At 33.6% G+C, this 18,189-nt stretch overlaps 1 protein-coding gene and 2 non-coding genes across 3 annotated transcripts; 1 reads left to right on the forward strand and 2 right to left on the reverse strand.

Moving 5' to 3' along the window:
* Nucleotides 1-7: 7 nt before the first annotated feature.
* Nucleotides 8-83, reverse strand: Mir3851m-4 (microRNA mir-3851m-4). The gene has a single exon (NR_161875.1). It is a non-coding gene; the product is annotated as a microRNA mir-3851m-4 (primary transcript).
* Nucleotides 84-11,064: 10,981 nt separating this feature from the next.
* LOC135265979 (uncharacterized) lies at nucleotides 11,065-12,730 on the reverse strand. Its single transcript, XM_064356404.1, has 2 exons — nucleotides 12,310-12,730; nucleotides 11,065-11,858 (listed from the first exon to the last, which is right to left on the reverse strand). Exons 1-2 carry the CDS (start codon nucleotides 12,686-12,688, stop codon nucleotides 11,065-11,067), a joined length of 1,173 nt encoding a protein of 390 aa, XP_064212474.1. The 5' UTR covers nucleotides 12,689-12,730.
* A 4,486-nt stretch (nucleotides 12,731-17,216) lies between these two features.
* Mir3851n-2 (microRNA mir-3851n-2) lies at nucleotides 17,217-17,322 on the forward strand. Its single transcript, NR_161848.1, has one exon. It is a non-coding gene; the product is annotated as a microRNA mir-3851n-2 (primary transcript).
* The last annotated feature ends 867 nt before the right edge of the window (nucleotides 17,323-18,189 follow it).

The following is an 18,189-nucleotide window of genomic DNA, read 5'->3' on the forward strand; positions in this document are numbered from 1 at the left end:
TTGAAGTCTCTTACTGGGCCGACACGGGTCGTACTATGAAATAGAATTTTACATAGTACTACTCTGTGCCAACCCAGTACTAAATTTATTAAAAAAATAAAAACAGCAACGTTGGACTGAAAAACCAGTAAGACACTTTAAATTTTTATCTCACTAATTGCATCCCATTTTGTAGCAGAAATCCAAACACGATTACCGAAGTGTAAACAAATTTCTGATAAAAATTAGTAAATGAAAAACATAGTTTTGCTTCTAATATTCGGTTCTGACAATTAACATTCAAGCTACTCTGGAAAACTTATTAAATACAAAAATCTTTAGGTTTATTCTCCACAGTTGTATCAGAATTCAAAATTTAGCGAACAGTGACCATGCTGTGACCACGTGTCAATGCTAACTAAGTATAGAAATCAATTCTTACACAAGACACAAATGTGCATGAAAATTCTTGCTTATAAAGGCTACTGGTGAAGTGAAATCTACAATAATAATTTGTGAATTTGACTCGCCTAATCGAATTCGAAGACCAAATGGACAAAATTTTTATCAAGGACATCCCAAACTGAGAAAGGGGTAAGGTTAAAATTGCCCTAACTATTTTGGCTTTAGCTTTTTGACACTTTTAGCAACATAATCTTAAATTCAAATCTTTACTTACCGGTACCGCTCCCGTGATTGATGATCGAAGAACTTCGCACTGTTGCACTTGTTGCCTTCAGGAATCACGGACACATAATGGCCCTTAGGCTAAAATTGCTTGCTTATATTGGCTTACTCCCCAGGGAGAATGGAGAGTGGGGTTGAGGTGAAAGTTACATTTCAGCCTTGCAACAACAAATTTACAAAAAGTTTTGTAATGTTTTACTATTTTTATAGGAAATAAGTTAGAAAAGGACAAAATTTTAGAAATTATCTCAAAGAATATCTAAAAATGTATTTTGTTTCTTTTAATAATTTATAAAATTATGCGGCAAAAGTGTTTAAAATAAAGAAAAATATGTTTACTACTCGCAAAATTCCAAATTCGTTGCAATTTGAAACGTCAACTTTACTGTTTTAATAGTATTCTTCACAATATTTCTAAAATTAAGTATGTAATTTTACAAAATAATTATTTATGTTATTGTGGTAATTTTGTAGAAAATCAAATGCTTATATTATATCTTTCCTTTAGTGTCTTCTAAATTCGAAAAAATATTCTCATACTTCAAATGCCCATAACTCAATATTCCAAATGGAATGCCTCAATTAATTATATTACACTAGATAAAAAAAAAGTTTTGCATTGCCTGTATTTTAGAATTCTCTATATCTATGTGTGATAATTTTCAAGTTATGTTGTTTTCTTAATGTTACAACTCTTTTTATAATAGGCTACTTTAAAGAAATGTTTTTCATTAAATAATGGACAAGTAATGATCAAAATTTTACAATCAGTTTTGTTAAACTAATGGTGGTATTCTCTATCTCTGTTACACTGTTACGTTGATAGAATGTTAGCAGTTATGACACCGTCTAACAGAGCTATCTAATTCGCGATTCTCTCACCCTTTCTGTTAAAATAAGGGTAACAGAGTTCCCATTTGTTCGAAAATGTAATTTTTGAGATAATGGAAGTCGATTTTGACGTATGGCTTACTACTTGATCTAAATATTGTATTCAAAAATGTCAAGAAATTTTCTGAAAATTATCATTTTGACCTTGGTATCGCAAAAAGTTCCACTAGAGTGTTAACGAAAAGTGAATGCAGAAGGGCAGTGCAAATCAAGGTAAAGAATATCCTTGTTTATTGAAAAAAAAATACCTTTTTTGTTTTGAGACAATTTCTGTGGCATCTCGTGTCGGATTAGGTAATCAAATTGAAATCAAATTATTTTATTCTGTGCTGTACAAAAATTATATGCAAAATAAAAGGGAGAAACAAAATTTTCAAGAAACGAAATAACTATTGAAAAACAAAAAATGTTATTTTAAGTAAATAACACAAATTTAAAAATCTATGTTTTATTTTCACGGAATACTGTTTCCAAAATGAAGAGTACACAGTGTTAATTTTTTTATTTATAAAAATTTTGGTTCCTGACGAATTTTAAGTTGTGTTCATTGCTCCTTAGGGTTGCCAAAGATTACCTTTGTAACATTATGTATAATTATACCAGTTGATTTTTTCTAAGATCGATCTTATCCTCTTTCTTCATTTTCTATTACTTCAAAAACTAAAGGTCGAATTGTTTGCATGATTCTAAGCTTCTAGTGTTATCTACTTATCACATTTTTAATACAATTTCTTGTTAATTTGGTAAATCATCGCAAAAATTCACGATCTGTCACTGTCACTGTTACTTTATGGCGAGATTTTTGCCGCTGTTGTTTAACAGAAAATGTTACTGTAGAAATGTTGCTAACAAAGGGTAACAGAGTTTACGAAATACGAATTTAAATAACAGCTGTAATTTTTACAGTATTAGAGCAATAACAGTAACAGAAGTTAGGAAATAGGACCATAAATAAATTCAATAAATTTGGGAATATAAAACAAATTTTTTTATATTTTTCTCTCGTTTTAACATCAATCTATTCAAAAAAATATGGCTAATGAATCTCTCAGTGTCAACAAAATATTATAACGTGAAACCTACTAAAAATAAGTAGAGGAATGTTAATGCAGATTCATGCAGAATTAAATTCTCTATCATTTTGTGAAATGAAAATTAAATTTTATTTAAAAAAACTGAGTTATGATGAATGTTTGAACTTTTGCAAATTTGGATTTTTTAACATTTGTTTTCGATAAACTTGGGAATACTAAAAAAAGCTTTAAGTTTTCTCTTTCATTTGCCCAAAAAACGATTTTAAAATCTTAACAAATGGATATGTTACTGATTTTTTTAATTGAAGATACGAATTCAAAAAATTTCAAAAAACTTCAATTATTAGAAAATCGCTGAACTTAGTCAGTCCAATAGTTGAAATAGCTTGCTATTTTTTTCTGTTTTTATTTTTGTTTCTTTAATTATTTAAACACCTTATTTAATCTCGTATAAAAAATTATATTGGGTGAAAAACGGATGTGACAATCAATTAGAATGAACTAAACCAAACTGAAATCTACCCTACTCAAATGACATGCTATACTTCATTATTCATCGCATATTTCATACATTTTTATAAGCAAAATAAATAATAAAATGGTCGAAAATGTTATCTCAAAGTTCTCAAACTCCCTGAAGTGAAACCACAAACCGAACTTTCCTTTAATCCCTAATTGTTAAGCGGATTAGCGCTAAGTGAAATTTTTCAGTCACCTGCGCGTTAACTTCTTCCCAATATTTATCTAATTTCTAAGAACAGACATTGGAAACACTTTACGAAATAATTTTAAACAATTAGTTAGGGTCTTGAAAGATACCAATAATTGTCCTCATTAGCTACGAGTACGTGTATATAGCTATTTTTTAAATCGATTTACAGATTATTGTTAAAAAAATTAATACAAGAAACGGTTTAACACCTTTATTTTTTAAAATTAATAAAAAACACAAACAGTGCTTTTTTTGACACTATATTATTATTAGGTAGGTTTTGAACAAGGTTTAACAGACTTACTACGGGGTGTTTACAATTTACTTATTTTTATATCATTAAAAAACGAACATATTTTTTTTATTAAACCCTAACGTAAATTTTAACAAATTTCGAGTTATTTGTTAAAAACTCGTCTTGTTACCTATTTATTTTTTTGAGTAATATATAAGAAGCTATAAGCACTTATGAGTAGAAAAAATAATAGCATGCCATTAAAAAATGTACCGATTATTATGACACACGCTTTTTGGGCCGTCTGTATAATCAAAAATATTTTCCTGAAATACGTCCAAATTTCCATTGTGTGCATAATTTTAAATACGTATTGGTCACCCTAATTGCAGAATGTTGGAGAACGAATTATTGTTCTGTTAAATAAGTTATTTTTTGAAACGCTTAAATAGTTTTCTAGAAAATTAAATCATTGTACAGTTCTTCTAATGTTAAAATTTTTGTTGTAATTTTAATATTATCTTGTTCCTCTTAGTGATTGTTTTAGGTTGATTCCCATGTTCAATAATAAAATCCATAATATCAAAATATAACTCAAATCAGAAAAACATTGTTAGGCGCTCTCATAAGAATACTTTCTAGTTTTTTAGAAAACATGTTTTTCAAAGTACCGACAAACTACCTAAATTCAATTTAAAATTTGCAAATTAATCATAAGCTATTAGTATACCTACCTGTTTACCCTCTAAATCCTATAACGTTAAGCTGGGTGCTGAAATTAGTAATGAAATTGGTAAAATAGTAATGAAATTTTAGAAGCCATTATAGTAATGTCAAAAAAAAAATAACAAGCGATTAGATGCTATGATACAGTTGATACAAATTGAATCCAACTTTGCAAATATGTCTCCATTAAACATTCGTTTCTAAGACGAAGAAAAATGCTAGTATTGGACATAAATTTAATGAAAAACTTTTACAAAACACAAATCAAACTTGTTCAAAACGATTTCGGTAGAAGTGATCAGACAGAAGACTTTGGAATTTAAATTTTGTCTCGTCCGTCATGTGAAAAAAAAAGTAAATTAATGAGAAGCCGTTATCAATTGCCTTATTTTTCGGTTTTGTGAATTCAAAAGTTTCAACAGATTCCACCTATTACTTAAAAAGTAGTTTTTGCAATTAATGCCTCTTAAATTAACAGAATATTTTAAAGATTATTCAACCATAAAAATGTGGGGTGTTTTTTTTGTCCCGTCCGTCTTCAATTTGTATTTCTTTTACCTGCTCGTATTTTAAATTTTAAAAATGTGGCTCTAATTGTAGGTTGCAAACAATTTTATAGGTACTAAATTCATATAAAGAAAAATTCAGTTCTACTGATATTGTTTGTAAAAACTGAAAATAAAATCTAAACATTTCTGCAAAGTGTCCCTTGCGTTAAAACGAATTGGCTGTTTGATAGAAATCAAGAAATTAAAAAGATATTTGATCAGAAGCAAAGTTATCGCAGGGTGCGATGCTGACACATGGCCAGTTTTACTTGAACAACTGAATTTTAGTTTCCATCACAGACAGCTTCGATTCCTTTACATTGTTTTAATTAAACTGTAAAGCAGAATCAAAACAAATCACTTGTGAATCTTTAATTCACAGAAAATCACTTAACCCAGTTGTTACTAATTTTATGACATGAAGAATTATTTAGTAAAGGTTGGTATTCTGTGAACAGCTCTTGTTAATGTGGGTTATTAGAAATTTAGAAATTTCAGAAATACCGAGAAAAATGCTGTGAAAAGATTAACCCAGGTAGTTGTGAAAAATTTCACTTTTAGTTCAAATCCACCTAATTACGGATTAAGGAAAGGTTTAGTTTATGGTTTCACTTGAGGGGCATGGAATTAAAATTCTGACATTACAATTTATTTCTTATTTATTTGGTTTACGGGAATATATAAAAAACAGAGTGATTTTTAGAAAACGGACATGCTCTTAAATTTGTATTTATGGTTAGATTTCAGAAACAAATAATACGTAGATGGCTTTCAGTGTAGTATAAGCTAATGCTTTGCAGTGTTGTTAGCCACAATACGAACAGAAAGCCAGGTAATCCAAGATTACATTAATGACCAAAAATTAAGGATAAATTCCAAAGTTGAGTCTGACGTAGAGTAAAATCATAACAAACAAAGTTATGACGTAACAGGCATAATATTGGGACCAGATTCTGCCGGTCGTGGTCGAATTGGTTCCCGTTAATCTTTGTAATTATAAATCTGTAAAAGATGATAGTCGAATTAGTTTCCAAGTGAGGGTCGAATTGGCTCCCGCATGAGCAGGTAGATAGAAAGGATTAAGTCACTGATATGTTTATATTTTAGATTTAAAGCTAGCAGAAGTATTATAATAATTATTTTCTTGGGACGATATCCAACAACAAATTTCATTTATTTGTGGCTAACTGGTTATAAAAAAAGGAAAATGTTATTTTTTAAGCCTAAAGCTGTCTGTAAATTTCGTAAAATGTTCTGCAAATAAGCTCATTTTGCTCTGACCGTCCTCAGTTCACCTACTAAATTACGTTTGCCATTGCATTTCCTTTTACTCGATTACTTTGGACATTAAAGATTCAATTTTCACAGATAGGATTCTAAGTGCTCTGAGAAAAAAGTTTGAAAGAATTTAGATATGTGTCAAGTATCAAACAAAAATTGTGGTTCTGGGTCTAGAGTTCTAATTCTTGTTCGGTTTTACATCATTTGTTCTAAATTATCCATCAATTCAATTCTGTACACCCTTATACTATTAAAGCATCAAAATGGAGACAAATTACTAAAATAATTTTAACATTTTTCAAAAAAATTGTGACAAAATAAGTATTGACTCTACATCAATCCCAGCTTTTCCGTAATATTTTACTCGTTTAAAAGCAAGATATCAACTTCTTGTTGGATCTTCTTGGCATTGGAATGATTAACAAAAGCGTAACACACCGAATTTTCATTTGAAACACAACGCGTTTCATCCACGAAGTGCTCTTCGTCAAGTGAGAATATAAACTAGACTAATTCTAGTCATGCCTTATACGGCGTTGAGCAAACGTAAGGAACCTAGCGATTTGTGCCTAAACTATGTGCCTTACAGAAAAAAACAATTAATCCATCATCAAGTAATTTAAAAATGTTATTATTTTTAATATATTTTTTTCGAAATTCCTATTATTAAAATTTTTTTTTCAAATGGCACCTCACTACAGTGATTTTTTTGGTAAGAGACTATGCTCCAGAAATTACTTCTAATTTAATAATATTGTATTTAAATCAGTAGTTGTCTGAAAATAAATTATTATAGTTGCATTTCGAACACGTTACGAAGGTTTTTCGAATTTGGCCGAAGTGGTTGTATCCATGGATCTTCATATTTGCGAAAAATTTGATGAAATGATAAATCAAATTACTCAAATAAAAACATTCATCAATACCACCCATTGACTTCTTACTCTGATGGACTGCGCTTGAGCTAAAAATTTTGTTGTCAACATAGGTAGACAACACATCAAACTCAATGGTGACAAAACAAAATTTTTAGATGTGAGTTTGTTTTGTGCAGCCAGAGAAAAACGTTTTTTTTGGATCAGAATAAATTAACAGAAACAAATGTTAACTATTATTGTTTTTAACTGTTCATTAGATTTAAAGTTTAAACCTATTATATTGTGCAAATCAAGGTAAATCTTTAGAATATCACTGGAGCTCATTTAAAAAATGAAGAAAAATCCAAAGAAAACCTGGAAAAATCATGAAGAAATTAAAAACATTTCTTAAGGAAATCTGATGTAACAATATTTGAGGTATGCTGTACTCTTCAAATTTTCCACTCTGTTATGGCAAAATCTTTAAAGTTTATTGTTAACATATACCTAGCATGTTCCTAAATAGACATCACATCACAGGTTGGAGTGCATGGGGACTCAAAACTTTTACACAGACGGTCTGGGAATTTCCAAAGCAAATCTCCTGTAGGAGCTCGCTGGAACTTTCCCTTAATCTCTAATTAAGTGGATTTGACCTAAGAGTGAAATTTTTCTTTCTGTGAAATTTTTCACAGAGCATTTTCTCGGTATTTTTGACATTTATAATTACCGACATTAACAAGAGTTTTTCACGGAATACCTACCCTTGCTAAATAATTCTCCATGTCATAAAATTATAAAATTAAACGAACTTACCCAAGTGAAGTTCAATTTTAATTATATGAAGCGCCTCGTCCGAATAGATCACTATGTAGTATACCCATTTCCGTTAGATGGTAGCACACACTTCAAAGCAAATAAATTTGCGCGCCCTGTCACCTGATACTCCCTCTCGCGGCGCATTGTCATTATTTCAAAGCTGTCGGTGATGTTACAACACTGAATAGATCACGGGAAAAAGATGGGTCTGTATGGATCGGGAGGGAGTGATCTATTCGGACGAGGCGCTTCATATAATTAAAATTGAACTTCACTTGGGTAAGTTCGTTTAATTTTATAACTATATTTCGCGCCTCGTCCTCTAAATCACTATGTAGATATTTAAAGCTGTTGCAACAAGCACACCTCGTTTTCTCAATAATTTTCTATATTGTTACAAAGAAATTACAAGATTGGTAAAGGTAGCATTACAACAAAAAGAACAATCCTTAAGTATAGAACGTAAAAGAATATTCATAGGGTTCACGTGAGAACTGCATTGGCGAAAATCTCTTTATGAATGAGAGGTTTATTATAAAATGTCGCAAAAACTCTCGAGGTTGCTGACCACCCGGCTGTTTTTCTAATTAAATCTAGGCTTATCCCTTTTCGCGCAGCAGCTGAAGTGGCTGCGTGTCTGGTGCTGTGCGCCGTGTATATTAAGGTATCCACTCCACTTTCTGCTAGCACCATTTTAATCCATCGACTCAGAGACTGCGTTGATGCTGGATGAAATGGCTTCCGGTGGGTCAAAAACAGTCGAGTCTCACCAGACGACCGGAACAACTCGGTTCTTTCGAGATAACATGAAAGAGTACTAACGACACAGAGCAGCGGTTTTTCCTTAAATTTCGGGAGTCTTAGCAGTGGTTGAAATTTATGGGGACCAGATGTTTTAATAACATCAGGAATTCTAATTTCTGCTCCCTCCGCAGAGAAAAAGATATTATTAATTCTGATAGCAGCCAATGTTTGTACTCGGTGGGCAGTGACAAGTGCCATAAGAGTAGCCAATTTCCGTGTTATGAGCTCCAAACTCAACTCTTGGTTGGTCCCCAAGCGTTCGAAATAATCTAAGACCACTGCGGGGTCCCACGTTACGTCATATTTGGGTTTCGAGGGTTTTATTCTGTAGACCCCTCTCAGAAAACGCTTTATACGATGATCCTTCCCCACTTCGGGTGATAACAGCAAGGCCAGTGCAGAGCGCCACGTGTTTAGCGTATTGTACGAAGCTCCTTGATTAAAACGACAGGATAGGAACGTTAAAATGTTTTCAACAGTGAAGTCCAAGCAGTTGTGACCATTCCTTTGGCAGAACTCCCACCATAACTTTAGCTCGCAGGTGTATTGTTTCAGAGAGCCTTTGGCGAGGGAAGACAGGGTTACCTTCGTAGCTTCGCGAGGGACGCCTTGTTTCCTTAAACCTTTTTCGATAAGAGTCCTGCCACCAGGGAAAGCTTCTGATGCAGAGGGTGAGGTACTCTGTGTGAAGTAAGGAGTAAGTTAGTATCGGGTTCAAAGAAAATTGGCTCTTTTCTGAGAAGTGATGTAAAAATTGGAAACCAAGGCTGTGTTGGCCAGTATGGCACCACTAGAATGCCTTGTGCTCGGTCAGAAACAATTTTTTGTAGACAATGAGCTACCAAGAAGAAGGGGGGAAAAGCATAAAAGTTTAAGTCTGTCCAGGGGACCGTAAAGGCATCCACCACTTCTGCCTCTGGGTCTCGGAACCAGGAAAAGAATCTTCTACACTTAGTATTATTGCGAGACGCGAATAAATCGACTTCGGGAATTTGGAAAAATGTGCAAATCTTTCTGAAGGCGTATGGTGCTAATTCAAATTCTGTTTCCGGAGATAACCGCCGAGACTCCCAATCGGCTTCGGTGTTGTGAGAGGATTTGATATAGGATGCAAATATCCACAATTTTCGTTCTTCACACCACTGCCAAATTTCTTTAGCCAACGCATGAAGATGTGGGTGTTTAACACCCCCCATTCTGTTAATATAGGCAACTGCTGTAGTATTGTCAATCCGCAGAAGAACGCAACACCCCGATAGGTTTTTAGCAAAACATTTGAGACCAAAGCTTGCTGCCGACAGCTCCAGAAAATTAATATGTTTTGATCTTTCTTTTTCATTCCAATGACCATGTGTGGACTCCCCTCCACAAAAGATCCCCCAGCCTGAGAGCGAGGCGTCACTAAAAATTTCTAGTACAAAATTGGGAGGCAAAAGAGACTTGCAGGAAGAAATATGGACCTCCCACCAGTTAAGATCCTCTCTAACATATTGCGGAATGAACATAATTTGACTGTAATTGCCGTGAGTGTTCTTCAACGCTAAATATTTAGCTCGTTCTAATGACTTTGTATACAACTGACCATAACTAATAGCCGGACATGCAGCTACTAACGTACCAATCATTTTTGCGAACTCCCTAACTGAGCATTGCGACTGTCTTTTAACCTTCTTTGCAAGCTTAGTGATACATTGTTGTTTGTCTAGCGGAAGTCTCACCGTCATATTGGAACTGTCGTAGATGAAACCGAGATAACGAACTGTCTGATTGGGAGTCAATTGACTCTTTTCATAGTTAATAAGAAAACCCAGTCCTTCCAACATTTTGCAGGTCATTGATATGTTGTGTAAGCTTTGCAAATATGAGTTATCCATTAACAAGAAATCGTCGAGGTATAAGACCGACAGAAGATTGTGAGTTCTTAAATACGCTACTAGGGGTTTCATTAATTTGGTGAAGACATACGGTGCTGTGCTGAGGCCGAACGGCATACAGGTATATTCATAAAGTTTACCTAGGAAGGTAAAGCGAAGATATTTTCTGTGGCACTTTTGGATGGGAATGAGATGATAAGCATCTTTAAGATCTATCACCGCCATAAAGCAGTTACGAGAAGGCAATTTGCAAACCACCTTGTGGTCTTCTATTTTAAAGTGGGTGGTTTCTACAAAGTGATTGAGCTGTTTTAGGTTAAGAATTAACCTACTAGCACCGTCTTTCTTGGGCACAAGAAACACATTTGATACAAACTGCTTTGGCTCGGCCGTGCACTGCCGAATTGCTCCACAATCTAGTAATTTGTTTAGCTGAACTTGAAGGATAGATTTCTCCTTGAAAGACCAGTCGCGTTCTTTTGGAAGTCTTTCCTGATACGGTTTTTGGTGGAAGGGTATGGCGTACCCCTGTGTCCATGATAAAATGGTAGGGTCCGAAGTTATTTGACGCCATTGATCGGTGAAAAACTTTAAGCGACCGCAGTACGACCCTACCTTTAATGTTTCCTCCTCGGAGGTTCGATTCTCGACGTTCGAGGCCGATAATAGGGATTGCGTCGCGTTTGGTCTCCTCTCCCCGTCTTCGGTTGCTGTTTGCTCCGCGATTGATTGTGTCTGCCTCGGCTCTGGGAGTATTGGCGAGGCAGACTCTTCGAGTTTAAATTATATTGAGTCTTTCCGGTGTTGATCTTTGCTTTAGGTATCTTCAATTCCTCGGATGTCTTTTCGAGGGCGCGAGTCGTTTTCATACGCTCGCTAAGGTTATCACCGAAAAGCCACCCGTCGACCGGTGTTTCCGTCAGTGTTGATTTAAAGGTTTTATTAATGCCTGCTGAAGCCAGGATTCTACGGGATTGGGACTCAGCAAAGTGGACGGAGGCCAGGAGTTTCCCCGCGTCACCCAGTAACTCGATTAGCTGTGAGGTGGTTCCTCCTTCTTCTTGAAGACAGAAAGTAAGGGCAGTACCAACCGCCCCCATTGCGGCGCCCAATTGAGCTTGCACGTGGGCAAGTCTCTCGTCCCGTTCGGAATGCTGCTGCGTTATGGCTCTTTTCACTTCCGCATTCAATTTTGGGGCTTGGACCAACTTACAATTTGCGATTGGAGGATATTTTTGTAACAAATCTTTGATTTCTTCCGTGTTCAGGCCTTTCTGCAAGGTTTGCTCCCAAACTTGCGCCACTTCTTCGTGAATGGGTTTTCCCATCATTTCCGATGGGGGGCTTTGAGATCCCAGCATTTTCCGGATCTCTGGCGGCAATTTCTTGAGGGTTTTATCCTCCTCATTCCCTGGAAGAGGACAACAAGGTTTAAGGTTAGCTCTCGTTATCCCAAGGGCAAAAATAACGGGAAAAACCAAGGAAACACTCGTTGGGCACAAGTTACCAATCAAAACTCGTTGACTGGATTTGAAAAAGGACGGAAGAGTCCAAGACTGGGTAATATTCGCGCCCTCCTCAAAACTCGTTGAGTGAGGCTCCCGCCCGTCTGCGTCAATGCAAGTTACTCAAATCTCGTTGAGACAATTGCATAGCATTGGAGACTCAAAACTCGTTGAGTTATTTGCATTGCATTGGGTACTCAAGACTCGTTGAGTCCAACTTACAGTCGCATTGAACACTCAAAAACTCGTTGAGTGTGATGTGATTCCATTCTGTAGGTTACTCAAAACTCGTTGAGTTACGTAATGAGAAGTCGTGCAACAGGCACTGTAACCTTCGAAATAATTTCTGAGACTCACCCTGCACTGATTTCTCCGAGTCCAGAGATGTGGAACGTTCCCCCTCGCTGCTTGAGGAGCGATTTGAGCTGGTATCGCTTCCACGTTGTTGGTTACGTGTACTATAATGGCGGCGATTTTCTTTCAACCTTTTCTTACCGGTAAGGCGTTTGACGTCTTTTAGGGCCTTCTTGAGTTGTTTGCGAATGACGACCAAGTCAGAGCCCTCCGACGAGTCCGATGAGCTCGAAGACGAACTGCGTTTCCGTTTTTTACTACCCATTTTCAGAAAACGATGTGCACCATCCGACACACAAATGAGTAATGACAATGCGCCGCGAGAGGGAGTATCAGGTGACAGGGCGCGCAAATTTATTTGCTTTGAAGTGTGTGCTACCATCTAACGGAAATGGGTATACTACATAGTGATCTAGAGGACGAGGCGCGAAATATAATTAGTAACAACTGGTCTAAGTGATTCTCTGTGAATTAAAGATTCACAGGTGATTTGTTTTCATTCTGTAAGAATGAATAAGTTAAAAAAATATTAAGAAAAATCCACCACGTCACGTCAAGTTTGAGAAGATAATAGAAAATTGTCGTGTACAATAGTACATGTGGGGTGCGAGATCTAGGAGACACTGTATGTCTAATTACCTATACCGGGTACTCAAAAACCGGCGCACCAACTCACTGATGTGTGAGTAATGTAATGCTTAAATATAAACGTAAAAACTGTAAAAAATAATCTTTTGTATTAAAGTTATTAATATACCCCAAATCGTGGAACCTAATCTAGAGATAATTTCTTAATTTTCTTAATTAAATTAAATTAAATAAAAAATTAAATTCTTAATTTTCCATTTTAAAGCGATACGAATTACTTTTTATACGATTATAACACTGACAATTGTTTTTAAAAAACTGATAATAAAGGTTAGAATCTAATAAATTGCTTCAATTTAAATGACTAACTTCTGCCACAAACTCTTTTTTAGTCAAATACCTACAATAAAAATAAACCTAATTGGGAATTTTGAAAAAAGAACTTAGATTTGTGTAAAAGAAAAAACTACACCTATATCTATGCATTTGAAGCAATTTTAAACAACGCTTTTTGTGTTTTTTTTTTGGCATATAGAAAATTAAACAAAAATTTCGTCATCGCACAATTTACCTAATTGTAGGTTGGTGAATGCTTTTAAAAGTAAAACTCCCTATAGTTAGCAAAAATTGAAACATTATTTTAGAAAATACTAGCTTTTTTCTTCATTTTGAAAACGATAGTTTAATGGAGACATATTTGCAAAGTTGGGTTTAATTTGTATCATCTCTATCAAAGCATCTAATCGCTTGTTAATTTTTTTGATATTACTGTAATGGCTTCTAAAATTTCATTACCAGACTAACCAGAACCCAGCTTAAATTTATAAAGATTAAGAGGGTAAACAGGTAGGTGGTCTAATAGTCTATGATTGATTTGTAAATTTTAAAGTCTATGCAGGTAGTTTGTCGGAACGTGGAAAAACATGTTTTCTTATGAACTAGAAAGTATTTTTATGAAAGCGCCTAACAATATTTTTCTGATTTCAGTTATATTTTGATATTATGGAATTTTATTATAGAGCTTATAACCAAACATGGGAATCAACCGGAAACAATCGCTAAGGGGAACAAGGTAATGTTAAAATTACAACAAAAACTTTAACATTAAAAATACTACATAAGGATTTAATTTGCAAAAAAATGTTACGTTTAAAAACATAAGTTATTTAACAACAGAGTAATCCGTTTTCCAACATTCTGCAAGTAGGGTGACTAATACTTATTCAAAATTATGCACATAACGAGATGCAGACGTTATTTATTGTCTCTTGCAATTTTAGGCATTTTACCAAAAGATTTTTGATTATACAGGGAGGCCCAAAATGCGTGATGTCATAATGATCGGTACATTCTTTAATAGCATGCTATTATTTTTTTCTGCTCATTAGTGCCCTTATAGCTACTTACATATTACTAAATAAATTAAATACGTTACAAGACAATTTTTTAACAAATAACCTGGAATTTATTAGAATTTCTGTTAGGTTTGTAATAAGAAAAAATGTCTGTTTTTTAATGATATAAACAGAAGTTTACATTAAAGTTGGCAAAATAAAGAGCTCTAAAATTTTAAAAGTTTAAAAAACACTGTGTTTTTTATTAATTTTTAAACCGTTTTTTGTATTTACTTTTCAACAATAATCTGTAAACCTTTTCTGGAACACTCTGTATAATCTTAAATATTTTTCTACTAATTCTTGTTATCTTTTAAGGCGCTAACTAATTGTTTAAAATTATTTCGTAAAATGCTCCCCATGTCTGTTCTTAGGACTTACACAAATACTGAGAAGTTTGCGCGCAGGTGACTGAAAAATTTTACTTAACGCTGATCCGCTTAACAATTAGGGATTACGGGAAAGTGGTTAGTGGTTTCACTTCATGAAGTTTGAGGATTTTGAAATAAAATTTCCCACGTTTTATCCATTTTCTTATTTATTTTGTTTATAAAAATGCATAATATAAGGGATGGATAATGAAGTATAGCATGTCATTTGACTGGGATAGATTTCAATTTGGTTTAATTCATTTTAATTTATTGTCACATTTGTTGTTTACCCAATATTATTTTTTATACGAGATGAAATAAGATGTTTAAATAATTAAAAAAAAACAAAAATTAAAACAAGTAAGAATAGCATGCTATTTTAAGTATTCAACTAAGTTTAGCCATTTTCTAAATAATTGGAGTTTTTTGAAATTGTTTGGATTCGCACCTTTTGTTAAGAAAATCAGTAACATACCCATTTTTTTATATCTTAAAATCGTTTTTTGGGCAGTTTAAAGAGAAAGCTTAAAGCTTTTTTTTGTATTTCTAAGTTTATCTAAAACAAATGTTAAGATACACGAAATTTGCAGAATTTCAAACATCTATAACTCAGTTTTTTCAACTAATATTTAATTTTCATTTTTAATTCTGCATGAATCTGCAAAAACATTCCTCTACTTAGTTTTAATAGGTTTCAAGTTATCATATTTTGTTGACACTGAGAAATTATTCATGTTTTGTTTAATAATATATTTAATAAGCTGTCATTAAAACCGAGGAAAAATATGAAAAATATTGGTTTATAAACTTAAATTCAATGAATTTATTTAGTTTAACAAAACTGATTTTGATCATTATTTGTCCATTGTTCAATGAGAAATATTTCTTTAAAGTAGCGTATTATAAAAAGAGCTGTAACGTAAGGAATCCTGCGTAATATCAAAAAAACATAACTTCCAAATTATCACACATAAGTACAGGGAATTGTAAAGTACAGGTCGATGTAAAACTTTTTTTTCATCAAGTGTAATATAAATAATTGGAGCATTCCATTTGTAATATAGAGTTATGGGCATTTGAAGTTCTCAAAACTCAGCCTTACCATTTATGAAATCTGAGAATTTTTTCTCCAATTATTCTTTTCTAACTTATTTACTATAAAAATAGTAAAACAAAACAAAACTTTTTGTAAAATTGTTGTTGCAAGGCAGAAAAGTAACTTTCACTCCAACCCCACTCTCCATTATCCATGGGGGGTAAGCCAATATAAGCAGGCAATTTTGGCATGAGGGCCATTATATGTCCGTGGTTCCTGAAGGCATCAGAACAACAGTGCGAATTTCTTCAAACTTCAATCACGGGAGCGGTAACGGTGAGTAAAGATTTGTATAATTTTTAGTTGTATAGTTGATTTTTATTAACTCATGTTACGAAGTTTTTGGTATTTTTTTAATTCGTGTCCATTGTAAACATACGCGCAATCAAGTATGTAGGTGTGTTGTAATATCTTGATTGTATTTTTAAAATTTGAAAAAAACATAGGCCCATTTGTATGATTTAGTTTAAACGTTACCAACCTGTATTATTAGATGAGAGCTCATTTTAGTTCAAAAACAGAATAATTCTAGCAATATGCCCAAAATCTATATTAGTTACCTTATTTTGGAATACATTACTGAAAACAATTTTTATTATTTAATTTTATTACACAGGATTGGATATCCATAAAAATAAAGCTACATTTGATGAAGGTATAGCTGATTTTATATCTAATAGTATTTTTTTAAGCTAAATTTTAGTAAATTTATTGCTGGGGTGGCATAAGTGGTACCGACTCAGTAAGAGTTTTTATGCTTTCTAAACAAAACCTTTATGCCTCGGCTTTCGGAAGAGACATATGGTCCCGGTCACTACTAGTGATCGTTCGGTCAGGTCAGACGCTGCAGATGCGACCTGAAAACTCTGTCATTACCACCATAAGCATATTTTTTTTATAAAATGTTTTTGAGATTTAGTGAGCATTGAGTGTTTCCATGATATTTTATTGTCATAGTACGATTAACGTTTGCTTAATTTTGATTTCTGAAACAACTGAGAGGAAATAAAAATAGATTTTTTTGTATTTTTTACAAAAGTATTAGTAGCAAAACTAATATTTAATCTAAATTAAGAAGAGACTAGCTTCAGAATGTAGATACTGATATTACCACGAATGACAATATAACAGTTATTTAGGTCAAATAAATTGACTTTGATTAATTCTTCCAACGTTTTAGTCTATCATCGATTTGCATTTCAACACAAATTTTTTGAAATTGAAATTATCGGATGAGAGTCTGTGATATCTAACATATATTGAGTCACAGACTTGGTCTTTGGTTCGCAATATTTTGGCCAATGTTCCTTTTATCGAAAAGGCAACTATTCAGGAATCTATCCTTGAGTTGGCATAAAATGATATTTAGGACCATGATAATCATAGTACTTTATATGCCAGCTTAATAACGAATCCTAGTTCAAGATAATAAACTGTCTTAGAGATTCCAACCTTTTTATTATTTTTGAGTAAATTTAGTACTGGGTTGGCACAGAGTAGTACTGTGTAAAATTCTATTTCATAGTACGACCCATGCCGGCCTAGTAAGAGATTTCATTTCACCAGCAAGTCATTTTTAGGTTTGCGAAGATTTTCTGTCTTTTTCAAAAGACACACATTTGTACAAAATATTTTCGATAAATAGTTAACATTGATGGTGTCTATGCTTCTTTAGGAATCATAAACCGATAAACGCTCGCATTCTTTCGAATCCTCTAACAAATAGAACAAAAAGAATATGGATATATAGGTATTTTTATATTTACAAAGTATTTACTAGTGTCATATCAATTAAAATTATAACTTACAATATTACGAATGGCTCGAAAATAACGACTAACAACATCACGACGAACGAATTCGACTCGTCCCATAATAGTTCCTGCAGGAGTTGCAAGGTTTTTGATGACCACGGTGGAAGGTTCTATGCTGATCCAGAGCACGGTATGGTGATAACATTCCTGTCCAAAAGGGTAAGAATTTTTATTGGTTTCACAAAAAACGAGCATTTGTGCATTATTACAAAATGTTTTGGATATTTGGTCATGGTACAGTCAATGTTTGCTTTATTTCGGATTTATTAACGACTAAAAAAACTAAATAAAAGTCGAATAGGTGCAGTCATTTCTTCAATGTTTATCGGATGAAAAGCAAAGTCTGTGTGGTGGAAATCTGGGTTACGTAATTATTTCGACCCACGAAGAGACGATTTTACCCAGCCACCGGATGTGAAACAAAAGAGCAGGTAGCGATGGCCTGAAAAACACCACATTCCTCAAATTCCAAGGGGAGAAAGCTGATTCCAGATGGCGGACTTTTCTATTGTTTTACCCTTATTAAATCGCTTATTCCCTGTATTGCCAACCAGGAAAAACTGAATCTAAATCAAATTCACTAAGCTCGAAATCGCCGATCTTCGATACCGGTCGAGGTA

Source organism: Tribolium castaneum, chromosome 4, assembly GCF_031307605.1.
Source record: "Tribolium castaneum strain GA2 chromosome 4, icTriCast1.1, whole genome shotgun sequence".
NCBI classification, from domain to species: Eukaryota; Metazoa; Arthropoda; class Insecta; order Coleoptera; family Tenebrionidae; genus Tribolium; species Tribolium castaneum.